The 17,623-nt window shown below is 52.3% G+C and overlaps 1 protein-coding gene across 4 annotated transcripts in view; it reads right to left on the reverse strand.

The window, feature by feature from the left end:
* Window positions 1-461: 461 nt before the first annotated feature.
* Window positions 462-17,623, reverse strand: part of FRMD5 (FERM domain containing 5) — a 322,722-nt gene continuing 305,560 nt past the window's right edge. The window contains exons 8-15 of one of the 4 annotated variants that reach the window (XM_068991195.1): window positions 15,703-15,791; window positions 12,672-12,735; window positions 12,050-12,141; window positions 9,443-9,517; window positions 8,818-8,886; window positions 7,826-7,932; window positions 1,380-1,723; window positions 462-506 (exon numbers count right to left, since the gene is read on the reverse strand). In XM_068991195.1, the coding sequence (XP_068847296.1) occupies window positions 462-506; window positions 1,380-1,723; window positions 7,826-7,932; window positions 8,818-8,886; window positions 9,443-9,517; window positions 12,050-12,141; window positions 12,672-12,735; window positions 15,703-15,791 (885 nt within the window). Of the gene's footprint in view, window positions 507-1,145; window positions 1,724-7,825; window positions 7,933-8,817; window positions 8,887-9,442; window positions 9,518-12,049; window positions 12,142-12,671; window positions 12,736-15,702; window positions 15,792-17,623 lie in introns of those variants that run through there. The other 3 variants (XM_068991194.1, XM_068991196.1, XM_068991193.1) reach the window with 3 other exon arrangements.

The following is a 17,623-nucleotide window of genomic DNA, read 5'->3' on the forward strand; positions in this document are numbered from 1 at the left end:
CCTGGTCCCTTCCAAGGCTGTTTTGGTTGATCTTGGAATTCTATTTTCTGAAGCTTTTCATTCTCAGGATCAGTTTCTTTCTTGCATCTTTTAAGTTCATCAGGCTCTATTATTTTTCCTACTCCATAAAGTAAAAACAAAAGGTGAATTGATAAGAAAATATTTTGTTTGTTAAAATATAAATTGAAATAGTCTTTTCTAGAGGGAGAGGGGTGTACAAAATAAGTACTGCTGTGTGATCTCAACAGTCTCTCCGGTACCTTAGCTCTGGTTTCTGTTAACTGTACTTAGTCCAACGTCTGACAGTGCTGTCTACCCCTGGCACCACTGAATTTACCTATTGCTTCTGGAGCACTGTAAAAGTCTTGAGGTCCTTAGAAAAAAGTCACAGGAGTCTAAGTTCATGATACAGAACTCATGGTGATGCTCCCTAGGGTCTAGTCTAAGGGGACAGACTTACCCTACCCCTGCTGCTGCTGTAGCAGTGGTCGTTTCAGATGCCCACTCTGCTCAGATTTGAAAGAAATGAAAAGAAAATTCAACTCAGACCGTCATAAGAAGCAACTTTCCATTTAATCGTTCTACATGGATGTTTACTTTTTTTTTAAAAGCTCTGTCTGGGAAGAAAACCTAGACAGCCCCCATTGTCCAGGCCCCTGACCTGCCCCGCTGAGGCTGCAGTGATGCGTCTGCCGGGCCCCCAGCAGGGAAGCTCCTGCAGTAAACAGAAGACGACAGCCCTCTAGTCTTCAACTAGTGTCTCGTCTGCTGGGTGACACTACTGTGAGAATCAGTAATAACAAAATAAATTATTTTTGATATCTTCAAAATAATACACATCTATGAAAAATCAAAATTCAGAACCAAAAATTATCCTGCAAATTGGGAGGATGAGAAACGGAGTTGCTGAGCCTTTCTTGAGAGAACCTCTGAAGGAAATGAGTTTTCCCAGTTAGTTTAGACAAGGCGTGTGCCTATCCCCTTTCTTCTTCTAGGAAACGACCCTCCTAGGCTGTGGACTTTCTGAGTCATGAGAGGAGGACTTGGAACATGTGCCGATGGTTCCGCGATGGGCCCCATTGCTGGGAATGGGTAGCCGGGCTCCTTGGTCCACCTGGCTAGTTATTGGGAGGATTCATGCCTTCTCAGGTGTCAATGAGCAGGCTCACCACTGAGCGGATTTTGCAGGCAAACCATCGCCTGAGGGGACAAAAGTATTGATAGTGGAATTGTTCAAACTCGGGGGTCTGGCGGATATCGCGGAAAAAGGCAATGTCAAGGTCAGACTCAGTAAGGATGATCAGGAGGAGGAGCAAAACAAAGAGGAGTCCCATGGTCACAAGGAGCAAACGGAGGACACTTAAAACAAACTTATTCACCTGTTCCTCCTCCGGCCTGCTGTGCCCCTGACACAGGGCCCTCAGCTCGCCCCCGAGGGCCTCCAGCTCGGCGGCAGTCGGGGTGCTGGCCTCAGACTCCTTCTCCTCCTCGATGCTGCAGGTCGCCCCGTTGATCTGCCGGGAGAGCAGCATCAGCTCCAGGCTGTGCTCGGCCACAGGGGTGGGCAGCACGCTGTCCGCAGGGCTGTAAGCCTCGTCCGCAATCACGGCGACTCGCTCGTTGCTGTCTGCCCGGCTGCTTCTCACGTGAGGCAGGAACGTGTCCCCGTGGGAGGAGGCACGTACTGGGGTGGAGTGGGCACTGTCCCGCAGGGACTCGAGGCCTGGAAAGACAAAGGGGAAGTGAGCAGGCTTCTGTGTACCGGCGCACACTTTGTCTGGTGGAGGCAGCCCTGTTCTGTTTGGTCTCTGAAGTCTTAGGAAGGCCCTGTGCAGCCCCACGTGACCAGCCGCCGCCAACCCTGCGGCATCAAGAACAGGACCAGAGAAGCAGCAGGAATCAGGGTGTCACTGGTTGTAAGTTTCTGTTTTGTTTTTTTTCTTTCTTTGCTTATAGTTTTGGCCATATTCATTACAGATTCTGCCTTTCCTGCCTTTGGTGTCCTGGCTCAGCCCAGCCTGAAAGAGAATTGCGAAGTATCTCTGACCCAGAGGTGGGGGGTCTTGGTTCAGGGAGCTGAGGGTCTTGAGAGGCAGGAATGAAGAGGAGACTGTCTTGCCCAACGGGGCCTCATCAGCTACCTAGTCTGGAGCTGAGTGTCCTGCTGACACCCGAGCACACTGCTCCCTGAGCGCGTGAGCTCATCTTTTGGACTTCTGCAGTTGCTGTCAGTCTCTTCAGCCTCCACGTTTAGCTGTACTGACCTAGAGTGGGGTGAAAGCCCAACCTGCTCTTCCGAAGTGCTCGCCCTCTCTTTTCACCTTCGATTGAGCTGGGTCCAGAATAGGTACAACCAGGGGAGCCGTCAGCCCGGAGTACAGAGTGGTCTCCGAGAAGAGGACCAGTGGGAAATTCTCCTAACGTTTGTTAGGAGGAGGGTCTTCTGGCCCTAAAACCGCTCATTATTCTTTTAGAACATTTCTGTCTTTCCAGAGCTCAAGCTCTGGTGGGGAAAAACAGGAACTGGTTACTTCCCTCAACCAAACAGCCGCCACCCAGGCCTGAGGATGTGGACTCAGACTGGCCGAGTGTGGCCCCTGTCACCGTGCTCCCAAGAAAAAGGCTCCTTGTTTCAGATTCAGTGTCTGCATTTCCCACTCCTGTACATACTGCTGGTGCCGGAGTGGCTCTCCCTACTTTTGTGGTCCACATTGAGAACCTTGTCCCTTTCTGTTGCTCTGAACTTGACCTTGACTGCCCGAGACTGAACCAGATTCCCAGGTAGTAAAGATCTGACCTAACCAGGGCTGCTTAGGGAGTTTTCTGGCTCAGGGTTAGCTTATTTTAAAAGGTGCCAGTCACCTTTCAGAAGCAGTGTGTCTCATCTTCGTTAGCTTCCTTGTAGGGTCGCCAGTGGCAGCCAGGCCGCCTGCCTGCCCAGGCTGCTTTAGCCGTTCTCAGCATATCCACAGTTACAGGTTCTCCAGAGGAACAAACGAGTGGGTGGGGGAGATGGCAGCCCCCCGTTCTCCGCCTCTGCTCCCCATCATATCACCATTAGTGTACTTGCCACAGCTCTCAGCTCCTGCTTTCAGAAGCTTCATGGTCCTGGCTGTATTTCTTGTCCCTACGCTCTAGACTCTTAAATCTGTATAATGTTTTAAACATTTCAAAGCACTTTCATCTTTCAGCATTCATGAAGTAGAGAGGGCAAGTGGTTACAGAACTTGCCAGAGTCATGTGGTTGGTTGTTACTGGCAAAGGCGATGGTAGCGTCCTAGCATCTTTCACTCCCCGGTGCTAACGACCATCCAGCTGGATTCCAGGGAGTGGAACAGCGGGCCAGGATGAATTAAGTGAACAGCCTGCACCTGCCTTAGTTTTAAGTTGCCCAAGAAACCGTCATGAAAGAAGGTAAAATTAAGCGCCTGTCCCTTGTTGCAGCGCCTTCGATGCTCCTCTGCTCTCGGTTCCTCCCTTCTGCCCCCGCTGCACGTGTAACAGGAGAAACATGTGCCTGCGAGTGTGAAGTGGGTTCCTGATGAACAGAAGCCTCTTCAGGCCCTGACTGCGCATGGTGCTGGCTCAGCTCCTTCCCAAACCCTCTGTGGCTCTCTGTTCTCTGGGGCCTGCACCTCGCAAGGACAGCTTTGATGGCAGACTTTCCAGCATATGACCAGATTAGCTGCCAGAAGCCACTTCACTGCAATCTCAGCTTGGCCTACAATTCAGCTCTAAGCTTGCTGGGGAAGGTGAGAGGCAGAGGCCATGACAGGAGAAAGCACAATCGGAGGGACTGCAGAAGCCACATCATTGAGAGTCGTTGGTGCTCTCAGTAAGCAAGATACTGGCTACACATGCATTTTTCCCCTAAGGACAGCGTCCAACAGACAGAATTATTCCGTAAATATCAGTCTTCTATTCCCCCAACAGCAGGCTTCCCTGGTGGCTCAGACGGTAAAGATTCCACCTGCAATGCAGGAGGCCCAGGTTCGCTCCCTGGAGAAGGGAATGGCCACCCACTCTCAGACCCACCTGTAAGGTGATCTTAAACCACCACTCCTGTGCCACGGTAGTCCTGTGCAGAGCTACAGGTTTCAGTACAAATCATCACTCGCCTCAAACCTGTAGTTCCGGGATGGCTCAGGTGGGCGGCACAGCAAGATAGAGGGTGTCTCTTTACCTTGGAGGCGCTCCAGCTGATCGCCTTGCCTGGAGTTGGCTCCCGGTGGGCTGGGGGGCACAGCGGTCAGGAGCCTCCCCTGAAGCCGGGGCCCCAGCCTCAGGATGCGCACGCTCAGGGGCCGGAGGCAGTGATTAGTCAGCCGGAGCTGAACTCGGACTCGTGTGTGAATCTTAATCAGGCTCTTCCCCATGGTGGCCCAGGAAGGCAGGCACGTCTTCAGTGGAAACCAGCTGGTCTCCTCATGGGACTGGCCAGGAAGAGAAGGTGCAGAGGGCACGGATGGAAACCCAACCAGGGACGCAGGCTTTTTCACTGGTTACACGCCACGGCAGCCCCTTCACAGTGCCTCCCGTGCTGGAGACAGCAGAGCGGCTCTGAGAGGCCAAGCTTATCAGGGCCCTGGATTCAGTTAGAAGCACTTAGACCCATAAAAAGTAATGTTTTCCCAGCCTGTAGAGCTGGTTCCCTGAGGCCCGTTATCAGGGCCCGAGGCCTCTCAGAGGGTTAGGGACCGAGAGGATAGGGGTGATGCCAGAGGGGAGGGGAAGCAGGACTGCCCCAGAAAACCCAGGATGTGAAGCCGCAGAGGCAGGGGGCCTTGTGGTGTGAGGCTCTGATGGAGGAGGAGGGGCTCTGCGGCTGGAAATGGGCCCTCTCCTCCGGTGGGCTCTGTGCAGTCTGGTTGCTGACTGGTGCCCCCGGGGGTACAGTGAGTGATGGGAACGGACATACCTGAGTGACCTCTCTGGGTCAGGCCTGTGCTAACGTGTTATCTTGGCATCCCTGAGAGCAGAGGGCAGGGCCAACCAGTGCAGGCTTCTGTTTAAAGTTCAGTGAGATTACATGGTTTCATTCAAACTGTAATGTTAACGTTTTTGCAGTTTACCCCCATTTTTGGAGAAAAACAAAGCTTTCCCCTGGAAAAGGCAAATGGTTTCTGTGATAACAATTTCTATGGTGTATGGACTGCAGGAAGGACGACCCCTGATGGAGCATGAACCCATTTCAAATGCCCATAACTTCCTGGGAGTTGTGATGGTTTGTGCCCTTCCTCTGAGGCCCCCATCACATCCCTCCCACCCTTCCCTGCCTGGTTGGGTGGACAGTGGGGATCAGCCATGTTAGGTACTTTAAAGGCAAAACCTCCCCTCAGAGATGATGCAGCTGAACTCTCTTCTCCTGAAATGATCCATTCTTTATTTCACTAGGCTTCCTGACCCCTGTACTTCCTAGGTGGCACAGTGGTAAAGAATCTGCCTGCCAGTGCAGGAAACATGAGATGTGGGTTCGATCCCTGGGTCGGGTGCTAGTCCATGGGGTTGCAAAGAGTCAGATGTCACTGAGTTACTAAGCACATGGCACATACCTCTCTTCGACTCTGTTTAAGGAGCCATTTACTTTCTGGGCTTCCCAGGTGGTAAAGAACCAGTGCCAATGCAGGAGACATGAGAGACGTGGGTTTGATCCCTGGGTCAGGAGGATCCTCTGGAGAAGGAAATGGCAACCCACTCCAGTATTCATGCCTGGAGAACCCCATGGACAGAGGAGCCTGGCCAGCCATGGTCCATAGGGTCGCAGAGAGTCGAACACGACTGAAGCAACTAAGCACGCACTGGTAAGAGCCACTTAACTGCTCAAGTCTTGTCTTTTTTCCAAGGCAGATGTCCACCTGCCTCTTCTCACCCTGACTTTCATTCTGCCTGTGAGTTTATTCCCGCTGGGGCAGTTCTGAGCTGCCTACTCCCTCCTGGGTCTAAATGGGCCCCAAGGTGTGAGGAGCAGGGTGGCTTGGGGAGAAGCACTGGGACAGAGGCCTGCTGGGCTATCATCTGCCAGGTTTCAAGTTCTGAGGCTGAGCTTTTGAGGCCAGGCCCTGGCCCTGCGGGGCGAGGGGGTTCTCTGCTCTAACGGCCCTCTGCATCCTCCTCGGCCATTTTGCAAGCACAGGTGACTTTTGGATGTTGAGGAGCTGCTGCTATGATGGGAGGAGGCTGAAGGCAGAGCCAGCGCTGGCTGGGAGCCGAGGAGCCCCATTGCTCGTCTTGGGGAAGCTTGAGAACAGTGTCCCCACCCCTGGGGTGTTGCTAACCCTGCTTGCAGCTACTCCTGCTGACTTCTGTCTCCACCTGGATGGCCCCAGTCTTCCCTCTTCTGGGAATGCTGGTTTTCTTGATATTCTTCCCTATACTAGGGAGCAGTAATGCCCGAGGCTGCTCTGTGATACCTGTATTAGTGCCAGCTCCCCCTGGGGGTGCCCTTCTCTCTGGGAGGACAGCTGTCCCGACTTCCTGCAGGAGTCCTGGGATGGACCTGATGGCAAGAAGGGCCTCAGAGAGGGGAGGAAGATATATATCCTCAGAAGATGAGAGGACATTCCACTTTCCTGAGATGCACATCCCAGAATAAGAGAGCCAGGCTCAGTTCTCCACTAAAGAGTCAGATAGGAGGGAAAACCCGGGGGCAGTATCTGATGACAGCCAGAACTCAGCAATCCATACCTTGCATCACAGTTATGCTTGGCAGTTTACAAGGCCACCCCACCCCCGACATCCATCCCCCCTCTAAAGTGGGGTCAACAGCCTCAGAGAGGTTAAGCAAGCTGCCCCAGAAAATGCACGGCAGAGCTCCCGTGCTGACCTCATCTTTATCTCCGGACCAGGGCTCTTTGCACTGTGCTTGCTGCTGCCCAGTCAGTGCTTTCATCTCTTCAAAGTACTTGCACAGGGACTTCCCCGGTGGTCCAGTGCTTGAGAATCCGCCTGCCAACGCAGGGGCCATGGGTTCGCTCCTCAGAGCAACTAAACCTGTGCTCCACAACAGGAGACCACCACACGGAGGTGCTCGAGCACTGCCACAACTGGAGAAAGCCTGCACGCAACAAGGAAGACCTGGTGCCACCAAAAATCATAAAATAATAAAGAAAAGTACTTGCACATACACCAGCTTCTTCACAGCCCCATGGAGTTTTATAAATGGAGCACTATGGTACTCCCGTAATTAAGGCAGTTGACACTGACACATCATTAAATTTTAAGTACAAGCCAGGGATCCTCCCAGAGGAGCAGCAGAACAATGTCCCTCCTAACCTAAGGGATTCTCCATTTTCATTAACAAACAGCATTCCCACAGAAAGGGCAGAGGGCCTTCCCTCCCCAGCCTCCAGGACAGAGAGGTATGAAGCAGTCTTATTCTGTGTCCTGGTCCTCAAGACCTTCTGAGGCCTACAAAACGTCATCTTCAGGAAGGAAAGCACTCAGCTTCATACCCGTATCAGGCCTATGGGGCAACCCGGGTCAGTAACCACAGCTGAGAGCAAGAGTCCTAGAGTTTCCTCACGGTACGAACAGTCCAGAGACTGGAGCGGTATTGGCCTCAGCTACTGGGGTGTCTGGTTTGGTAAAGATACACAGACTTTGTCTTTCTTCCTGCCTCCACCAAGAGGACAGATTTCTACAAAAGGAGAAGGTGGTGGCAGCTACTGGAATGCTTCAGAACCATGCAAACGGGTTTTCATTTCCTGGTGAACTGCCTCACCCACCTTGATCCTTTAGGCTTTAGAGACCGGGTATCAGATCTGGAACATAAGTGAAAGCCTGCAACGTGGAGGGACCCTGGGTCACCTCCAGAACTCGGGCTCACCTTCCATGATGGAGATGTGAACAGCTCTCCTGCGGGTCCTGGGGACACTGCTCAGCCTTGGGCCGTGGGTTATGGAGGGACAGCTGCGGCTGGGGACCATCCCCGCTCTGAGGTTAAAGAAAAAGAGAACTCTTGACTCAGTGCACAGACAGATGTAGAGTTGACTAGTTGTATTCTAGTTACATAGAATTGCCTGGCTGTGTTAAGTTTTGTTTTTTAAAATCATTATTGCCTTTAGTCCCTGGATCCCAGTCAGAGATACTACTTCAAACCTGACAACATCCTAACATCCCAGACCCACCAGAACCTTTCTTTAGTGTGGCAACAGTGCCACCAGCCCCTGGGCAGGGCTGTCGGGGAGGTAGAGCCCAGGATATGCGACACTCCTAAAAATGTGCCGAAGACCGATTCTGCAGCGCTTCCTGACTTCTCACAGGGGCTGCTGGTGGCTGTGGCTCCGTGTGAAGACAGGAGTAATGACCTCTCCCATTCGCAGAGGTCAGGCTGGTGGCAGCCCAACCCCCTTAGCCAATCGTCTTCTCCCCAGGTCTCGTCAGGGTCTAGGAGATGCACTCCTGGACATGCCTGATTTACACCTACACATAAAGCACGGACCCTGAAACTCGTTCAGACCTAGTGTGACTGACTTCCTTTCATGGATTATTTACAGAACCCATGAAATCTTGCTGCTTGGGCTTGTCCTCTGAGGTCTGTGACTAATTTGAGGACTTGGGATCACATAGAGAATTACCCAGGAAGGCGGTTCCTGGGTCCCATCTATTGTCTGGGCTGCATTCAGCCACCTGCCCGCATTCTCCATCAGGGCTCAGGGAACCAGGGTCAGCCTGTTCCCCAGGCCTTTGGCCGAGACTGGTCTCTTCCGCTTCCTGCCTGGTTTGGGAGCTGTCATGGCCAGAATCTTCATAGCGCTCAACTTAAGATCCTGAGATCTGACCTGGGACCTGGCTGGGGGTAAGCCCCTGGCAGCCTACCTGTGTATTTCTGGCGGCTCCCGCTTGATCTTGGCACTGGACTCCATTACTTCTTTTGCAACTCGGCCGCTGTAAGTAGTAAAATAAAACATGCGGCAGGAAGTGAGACAGTGTTCCAGGGCGCGCTCCTCTCTACAATCTCAGATAACTCTGGCTGCACTGGGAAGTAGCCTCTTTGGCCTACCCCATCCCAATGTTCAGGCCACTGAGAAGGGCTTGCTTGTGGGGGTAAAGAGCCCTAAGGCATCCTGACAGTTCTCTATCTGGAGTCTTTGGGATCTTCCGTTCTCATTTAAGAATGATTCTTCATTGTCCAGCATGTTCCAAAAATATTGCCTCAAAAAAAAGATCTTTAGACAGAAATGAGAGGCATCACTGTTATGGTTCTTATTTTGCTGCTTTTATAAGAGCAGGAGAAGATACATATTGTCAAGCCCTACAGGCAAACAGCTGCAGAGAAGGAGATAGTCAAAGGGTCGGGAGATAGGAGAACCAGATGGAAACCACAGGCCCTTCTGGAGGTTCCCAGCATCTCTGTTCTCAAGGGTAAGGACCACCGAGCCACTGTGCTCCAGGGAAGGGTCTGAAAATAGGTCCATAGTGGTTACTTACTGTCACTATTTACCTGTATCGGAACCGGCTCCCTTTAAAGAATAAATTGCTGCTGGACACTGTGCGCACTTGGCTTGACTTCTCCAGCCTGCAGCAAGGCAAAGTCCAGTGTGACAGATGGCCTGCAAGGCCTTACAGCCTAAGGCAGCGCACCCCCAGCTCCTTCCAAAGCCTACTTGAGGAAACCCTTTGGGAAAAGGCCCCGCTTGTCTCTGACTCTCTGTTGGCCCCTTAGGGCCATACTCTGGGCCTCAGTGCTGGGGGCGGGCAGGCTGCAACCTGCTTCCATAACAGGAGTGTACGGGCTCCCCACGGGGACCAAGAGAATAAACATTAGGGCCAGGGGCTGGCCGAGTAAGAGAATGCCACTCGCTGAATCTCAGCCAGGCCTCTGGTTAGCAGGGTGCCCTGGGCAGGTGTCTCTTTCCTCTCCCATTCTTCTCTATAAAAGAGTGAGGCTGGGACTGCTTGACCTCAGGAGTCCCTTCCAGACCCAGCATCTGAGAGTCCATGTGGATATCTGGGTAACTGTGGGTGGAGAAGAGAGGAGAGTCTGCCTTCCTATTCTGTCTCCTCGGAGAGAACCTACAGTGTGGTATCACTTTAGAGACTCTGAAAAGCCCTGAAATGAAGAAACTAGCTGAACTTTAGTACGAGTTCCACCATTTATTTGAACTTGGACCCATTCGCCCTCTCTCAGAATACCTATTAACACTGCTGCCGAGGCTGTGGACAGTTGAGGCGGAGACTCTGGACAGCCTATCTATCCTCTTGAGTGACCTCTTTAGTCCTCTCACACTTAGACAAGGAAGCTTGGGCAGAGCTCCCCAGACTGAATCTCCTAAGACCCAATTCCACCCACAACATGCCCTGGGTGCATGTCGTACTAACCCAGCTGGGAACCCATCTGGTCCAAAGTCTCTGTCCTGAGTGGTCAGCGAACATTTAGGGAGGCGTCCCTATATCCAGGAACAGCAGTTCCTGGGGACACCATCCCCACCTGTGTCAGGGCTCCGCGAGCCTCTGAGCCTACCTGCCCTCCTGCATAAGCACATTCTTTTTTTTTTGCTTCAAAATATTTAATACGTGTCAGATACGTAGTTATATTTTTATCTGAACACGTTCTTGAGTCTGGCCCAGCGCCTTGTAAAACCCTAGGCCACACGCAAGGCAGGGATCTGAGCGCATGGCAGATGCTGAGTGAAGCCAGAGGTAGAGACTGGGCACAAGTGGGGATCGGACCCAGGATGCAGGCTTCTAATACTTAGTCTGTAGTCAGTGGAAAACAGTGGCAAGCAGCCCTGGTTTCCACTGTGGATGCTGTCAGGGTGTGGAGATCAATTCACGAAAGACTCAGAAACTGAGTTTGGTCACAGGTTCAGACCATGGCACAGAGGGAAAAGCAAAGGCAGGCCTCCAAAAACGATGCTGAGACGTTCTCCTGGCTTTCCTTGGACAGCCAGGGATTGAATAGGAGGGAAAAGGGACCACATGAAAATCTTCCACGTGCCTTCTCCATGAGAAGAAAGAAGCCCACTCAGGTGAGAGTTCAGGCTGCCAATTCAGTTCCTCCCCCCAATTCTGCTATCAAATGCACAGATGTTATTACACAGCTCAGAAAACCTGCCCAAGGAACAGCCTCGGGCCCTGGCAACAGGGAGGAGACATCCCACAGCAGGCAGCAGGGTCCTTGGAGTGGTGGGGATGGGGCCCCCGACCCCCTCCAGCCCCCTTCCCCTGACAGGGAGAACTATGGCCTGTCAGGAGGTAAATACTACACATTCCGTCTTTATTGTTCTGATCAAGATGCAGCTTATTAAGGGATAAATCATTACATCCTGTTTTAAAAACAAGACCAAGAGTTTTAGCAAAACATACTTTTTCTGGCATCACCTCAGTTTCTTGATGGGCTACTTCTTTGCTTCCTGGTGGTTTTATAACCACTTTCTTAAAACTGGGCACAAAGTCTTCAGTATAACTTGACAAAATCATTTGGTAAGCTGTGCTCTTGCCTTTGACCCAAAGCTGGTATCTCAGTAACAGACAAGTCCTTGCTCCCTCCAGCTACCCCAACGCCGGGCTCCTGGGTACTTGGCCTGTCACTGGCAACATCTCTGTCCGTGACACAGCAGGAAGGGCTGGGCATCAGCTCCAGCTCAGCAGCAGGCCACCCACTGGGGAGTGGGCCCCAGAGTCTCTCCAAGACTTAGGAAACTCTTCTGGGTTGTGACTGCTCCCTCATGGAGCTATTCTGGGCCGCCCAGGCCTCTGAATGGCTCCACAGGGCTAGCTTACAGTCAGATACCCATGGGCTTTCTCTGGCCCAAGCCTTCCCCTAGGAAGACACAGAGGTGCTCTGCCACGGGGGATTGGGGGGCGGGCGGCTGTCCAAGGACATCACTTGGGCAGCTTTGCTGAGGCACTTTCCCAGACCTCAGCTTTGACCCTCCAGCCGGTACAGTAACCTGGAAAGGACTCTGGGTTTTATAAGGAAGCCCAGCTTTGTCATCTCGTGTTCGCCTTTGTCAGTTTCTTGGTTTCCTGCCCATCACTGCTCTAAAAGTTGATTCTCTGACTCTGGCCCTGATCAAGGCAGTCCCCACCCCAGGTATCCACTCACTTGTAGAAGGCTTGGTTCTCGATTCCACATTTCCAGAGGTGCTTGCAGGCTTCTGGAGTTGGAGCAAAATATGTGAGAATAATTTTCTTTTCCTACAAAAAATCCCACATAGGAACAGCTGAGTGCGGATGGAGACGCGAAGGGCGAAGTGGGCCAGGACACTGACCCTCGGGCTGTCTGAGGGTTCCCTACCACTCCCAGGGACTGGCTTCAGCTGGGGAGAGAAGCCTCAGCACCCACGGGCAGAGCTCAGGTCAGTGTGCAAGGGCACACCTGGCAGTCAGGTCCCATCAGAGTGAGTCTCCACTGGCTTAGCGTGAATGAGACGAGCCCTCCCCAGAGAAAGTGGCAGTCTCATCTGGAATTTTCTTCTTTTGGGGGGTATTTATTATCTTCCTGGAATTTTCATATGGAATCAAAAGAATCTTACTTTGTACCTTCTGGAGGGATGGAATCTTAGGGGTCACCAGCATCCCTGATGAAGTCCCTGTGCTCCAGGGCCTAGCTACCTCCATATCTTGCCCTTGCTCCTGACTTAGCCTGCAGGGGGCTTAGCTCTACCTTGGTGGACCACCTTGGTTCAGCCCCAGCCCTCCCTGAAGAGAAGGAAACAAGCACTCACCTCTTTCTGACTTACGTATAAATAAAAGGTCTTTCCTTCAAATTTCAGCTTGGTCACCTCATTCCTAGAAGTACAAAGAGAGCACCCGTCAGCTCGCTGTGGGCTGCCTGTTCACAGCTAAGTCTCGTAGATGCACAGCCCACCCCGACTGGAAGGGGCTCCAGGCACAGACACAGTTTTAGCCAAAACTAGAACCGAAACAAGACAGCAGCGCAGGGGCCTTAGAGAACAGTTGCTGAAACAGTTCAATCCACAGTTTTCTGGTCAATCACTCTATCATAATAGGGTGATAGGAGGATTTCGGGCTCATCAACAGTGGCTGTAAAAGGGAAACGTCTGCACGGGCAGTGAGTCTAGGTAGAGTGGTCCTGGGCCATTTCAGGATTTGGTTCATAACACAGGTGCATTATCTAGATGGGACTGTCAAATGTAAGATGCCACAGGTAGCTGATGAGGCCAAAGTTCAAGATACAGCAAATAATGAAAAACAATGCAACCGGGTTCTGAGGGAGCTGAGTCTTTCAGGTGACGGTGCCACTGGATGGAGAATGCAGTCTAATGCAGACAAATGTCAGACGATCTCGGGGAGGGGGCAGGGCAACATACCAGAGAGAGGACAGATTACATGGAACAGTCATGCAGCGTACTGACCAGGAAAGGGGCTTAGGGGTTTGTGTAGAAAAATCCTTGAAGCCACCAGCCCAGTGAATGGCTGCAGTAAAAGAGGCAAACAGGATACTGGGGTACATCGCCCGCAGGACAGACACAAATCAGAAGAAGTGACATGGTTACTGTACATGGCACGGCTTCGACCTCACCTCCACATCTTGCTCTCAGCCTTGGTGACATTTACAAAGTGGAAAAATGGACCGGGGTCTTAGCTTAGGTGGTTGTCCCTGAGAGCCAGAGGACCAGGCCTCCGCGTCGACCAAGGCCTCAACTTCCCTTCCGCTGATCTGCCTGACAGCCTCCCTGTGGAGCCCGAAGGCCCCCTGCTACCTCACTGGGGCAGAGTCTTTATTTTTCTACCCTCCCCCCGCAGGGAGGTCTGACCATGCATATCTGCCTCCACTTGGCTTCTTCCTCTGCGATTTCTAGGGAGCTCTCCTCAACATCCTAGAAAGGCAGCAGAAAGGTGGTGAGAACAGTGTACCCGGTTTACTCCTGGACAAAACTCGTGGGGCAGAGGAAGGCCACTTGTTCCCTGGAAGCCACGGCCGGGTCAGGATGAGAGCTCACACCTCTGGCCACCTGTTCCGAGCTCATATGAGCCACGTGGGGTTCCTTCTCTGTAAGGCTCCCTCCCAGGCAATCCACCTCTCACACACGTACAGAATACCGTACTTATCAATCGACTGATAACATAAGCATATGGATCATCTCAGCTTCAACAAGCAAGGTAGGAAAGTAGAAAATTTTCTGTTGGGAGTCAGATTGAAGTTGACATCTGTTACTCTGACGTTGAGAGAGATGAAGAGCCTTCCTGAAGAAGTGGGCTGTGAGAGAAGCCAGAGAAGGAAGAGGGTCTGGGGCATCCTGGAGAGCTGCAGTCTGGCTTCTGGAGGGTGAGGGTCCTTTAGGGACCACCGGCCCTGGTAACAGGCGAGTCCTCCGTGTTTTTAGCTAAAATGTCCCCTACCAGTTGCCTCATGTGACAGCTGGCTTGGTTGGAGTGTGGCCAGGATGTGGGTGCTCTGGGAACATCAGACCACCCAGAGGCTCCACGCGGCAAGTGCCCCTCACAAGGAGAGCAGTGCCTGACTCTGCTCAATGTCTGAAAAGATCTGGTTGGACAGAAGACCCCGAACCCTCACCATCTTCACCTAGAGAGTGCAGTGAGTGAGTGAGGCCAACTTGGGAAGGTCGGGAAACGGGAGTGTTGGGGTGCACCCCAGTTAGTGCAGTGCAGCAGGCCCACCCTGGGAAGGAGTTTTCTGGGGAATGTGGCCTGGTCGGGCACATCTGGGGAGCAGTTTCGCAAGCACTCTCATGATGACTGTGTCTCCAAGCTTCATAAAAGTCATGAGGGTTGGAAAGGGGGTGTCTGGCCTGCAGCACCCCCGGCAGAAAGCTCGCCAGGGAGAGCTCTGCCCTTGGGTTTCCCACCAGCTCTTCTGGAGAAGGCCAAGGGGATGAGCCAGGAGTGGGATTCTGTGGCTAGCCCTGCTGGGCCAAAGAAAGCTGCTTGTCCAAGCCCCTGAGGAGCAGACCAGCTTAGACCTCTCAGCCTAAAGGGAGGTTCAGGGGTCGCAGGGGCCAAGGAGAATGTGCAGCATGGTCTGATGAGGCTGCACGATGTCTGCATGTGCCTGAAAAAGAGTCTCTTGGAGAGCCACATGTCCATCAACAAACTAGAGTCTGTGGCTTCAGCTCACAGAGCCCTGCTGCAGAACAGACCCCGGCAGATGGGCAGGGAGGGAGCGGTCAGTGCAGCTGCAGCGGGGGCTCCCGCCTGCTGGAGACAGGAGTGGGAGGGGACAAAGGGTAGGCATGTGACTTCCGGAGGCTGAGGACCCCTAAGCCCTGAAAGGGGATGGGATACAGCGGCATCTGTTCCCACAGGCAGTGCCCACTGAGGGGTTCAGTCTGAGGAGGGTGTTTTGCAGAGCACCAGGGTAACTTCTGTCTGCCCCAGGGGTCACTTGCAAGCCCTCCTTTGTTAGGAGAGTGGGTAAGAAGTGACCCTCCCTGAGATGCTATGGCCCCCAGTAGAGGTCAGTCCCAAGGACTCGGTTCTTATGGGAACTTTGCTTCCCTGACACTGGCTCCAGCTCTAGACCTCTCATCCTACACAGGAACCAAGTATCCACACCCTTTCTCTGGAGAGGCTGATGGCTCTCAGGAACACCCCTTTGGAAGAACAGGATCCCTAGAAGAGACCACTACCTTCACCAGTTACCATCATGGACGCAAGGCTTAGGAGAGGGTTCAGAACCAGAACTCGCCCACTCACAGACAAAGGACATGGGAACCACAGCCCTCCCCAGCTGGTGAGGGGTAAAAAGCCTGTTTTGGAAGTGAAGATACTCACCATTTAATGAAGTGGACTCTCTTGTTTCCTTGCAGAACAACAAACCCAAAAGGAGTGAAGGCCAGAAACGCAGCATTTCCTGACACGTCCTGTAACATAAAGATTTCCCATCAGGGTGGTGCAGGCAGAGAGGTAAAGGGTGAAGAGCACAGCTGTCCTCCGAGGACACAGGGTTAATACTTGGCAACTGGTCACAGAGGGAAGAGCTTGGCATTTGCAAGTAACAGGCAAGTTTCTTACCTTTCCTGAGCCTCAGTGGCCTTAATTTAAGTTGTCGATTATAATACCAGTCTTAGAAAGCTATGGCGAATATCCAGAGAACACATTGCTGGGGGGGGGGGGGACTGTAAAATGGTCCAGTCACTTTGGAAAGCAGTTTGGGCGTTCTTTCAGATTGTTAAATGTAGAGTTACCGTATGACCGAGCAATTCCACTCCTAGGTTATGTACCCAAGAGAACCGAAAACATACGTTCACACAGAAACTTGTGCGTGAACGTTCAGAGCAGGATTATTCATAGCAGCTGCAAAGTGGAAATAACCTCAGTGTCCATCAGCTGACAGATGAATAAACAAAACGTGGCACATCCATACAATGGAATATTACTTGGCAGCAAAAAGGAATGAACAACAGATGAAGCTTGGAAACGCTGTGCTAAGTGAAAGAAGTCAGTAATCAAAGAGCACACGGCATATGCTTGCATGTATATGACATGTCCAGGCAAATCCACGGACAAAAAGTGTGTTTCCGGTTGCCAGAGGCTGCGGGGAAATGGGGATGGGGAGTGACAGCTGAGAGGTACAGGGTTTCTTTGGATAACGGAAATGCCCTAAAATTCAATTGTTGTGATGGTTTCACAACTGTTAACGGGCTAAAAACCATCGAACTGCACGCTTTGAAAAGGATGGATTGTTTTGATGTGTGAATTATATTTCGAGAAAGCAGCTCTGAGTGAGTGAGAATAGCAGTAATCAGTATCATGACGGCCTAACACACTGGACTCCCTCAGGAAAGTTTAGCTGAAGAAAATATAAAAAGCAACCAGCCAAGTGGAACAGCTACCGCCAGCCCTGTGTCGCCTGAACCCACCAAGAGATCACCTGTCACTTTGAGCTGGTAAACAGGAGGCTTGAGGCTCTGCTGGGCAGAAAGGGGAGAAGGTGCGGCAGAAGCTGTAGGTCCTGGTTCCCTCCTGTGGGAAACGGACTCCAGAAGCCCCAGGCCTTTTCGAGGCTGGGACGGGGCCCAGAACGCTGGATGCTGGGGTACATCCTCTCAGAGGTGCTTCCTTCCTAATAATGGCCACAGGTGAGCATCTGTCCTGCTGGGGGGTGAGGGTGTGCAGGGGGCCAGAAATCATGCCTGGATGCTGACTGAATGGGACTGCAGGACACTCATCTGAGACACAACTCAGATGGTGCCACAGGATTGGAGTCGGGCCCCTGGTGTGATGCGTGCAAATGGGGGCTGTGGCTGCGGGGCTCTCCTAGCTGCTCCCACCTCCCAGCTTTGCCTCACTGGCGCAGACCTTCAGCCTGATCAGTCCTGAGAACAGTGGGGGCTCTGCAGGGCCTCATGGGCCTTGCCTCAAGAAAAAAGTACAGTTTTGCCCTAAAACTGTCTTTTCGAGCCAGGGTTACAGGCGTGAACAATGGATCCAGGGAATAAACCAAGAGTACATTTTGCAAACATTTGAATGAGTGCACAGCTGCTACTGTCCTTTCCTCTCGGTCTGTTGTGACCCCTAACACCTGGCTGCAAACACAGCATTGTTCAACCCATGGGCACAACAAAAAGCTGTTTAAAAATAACCTGAATGGAGATACTGGGAGGCCATGGGGCTGGGCCTCCCCCTGCCTGTCACCAGGGCTTGGTGGTGGGAGCTAACAGCTGAACGTCAGCACCGCACGCAATGCAGAGTG

This window comes from Capricornis sumatraensis, chromosome 19, assembly GCF_032405125.1.
Source record: "Capricornis sumatraensis isolate serow.1 chromosome 19, serow.2, whole genome shotgun sequence".
Classification (NCBI taxonomy): Eukaryota; Metazoa; Chordata; class Mammalia; order Artiodactyla; family Bovidae; genus Capricornis; species Capricornis sumatraensis.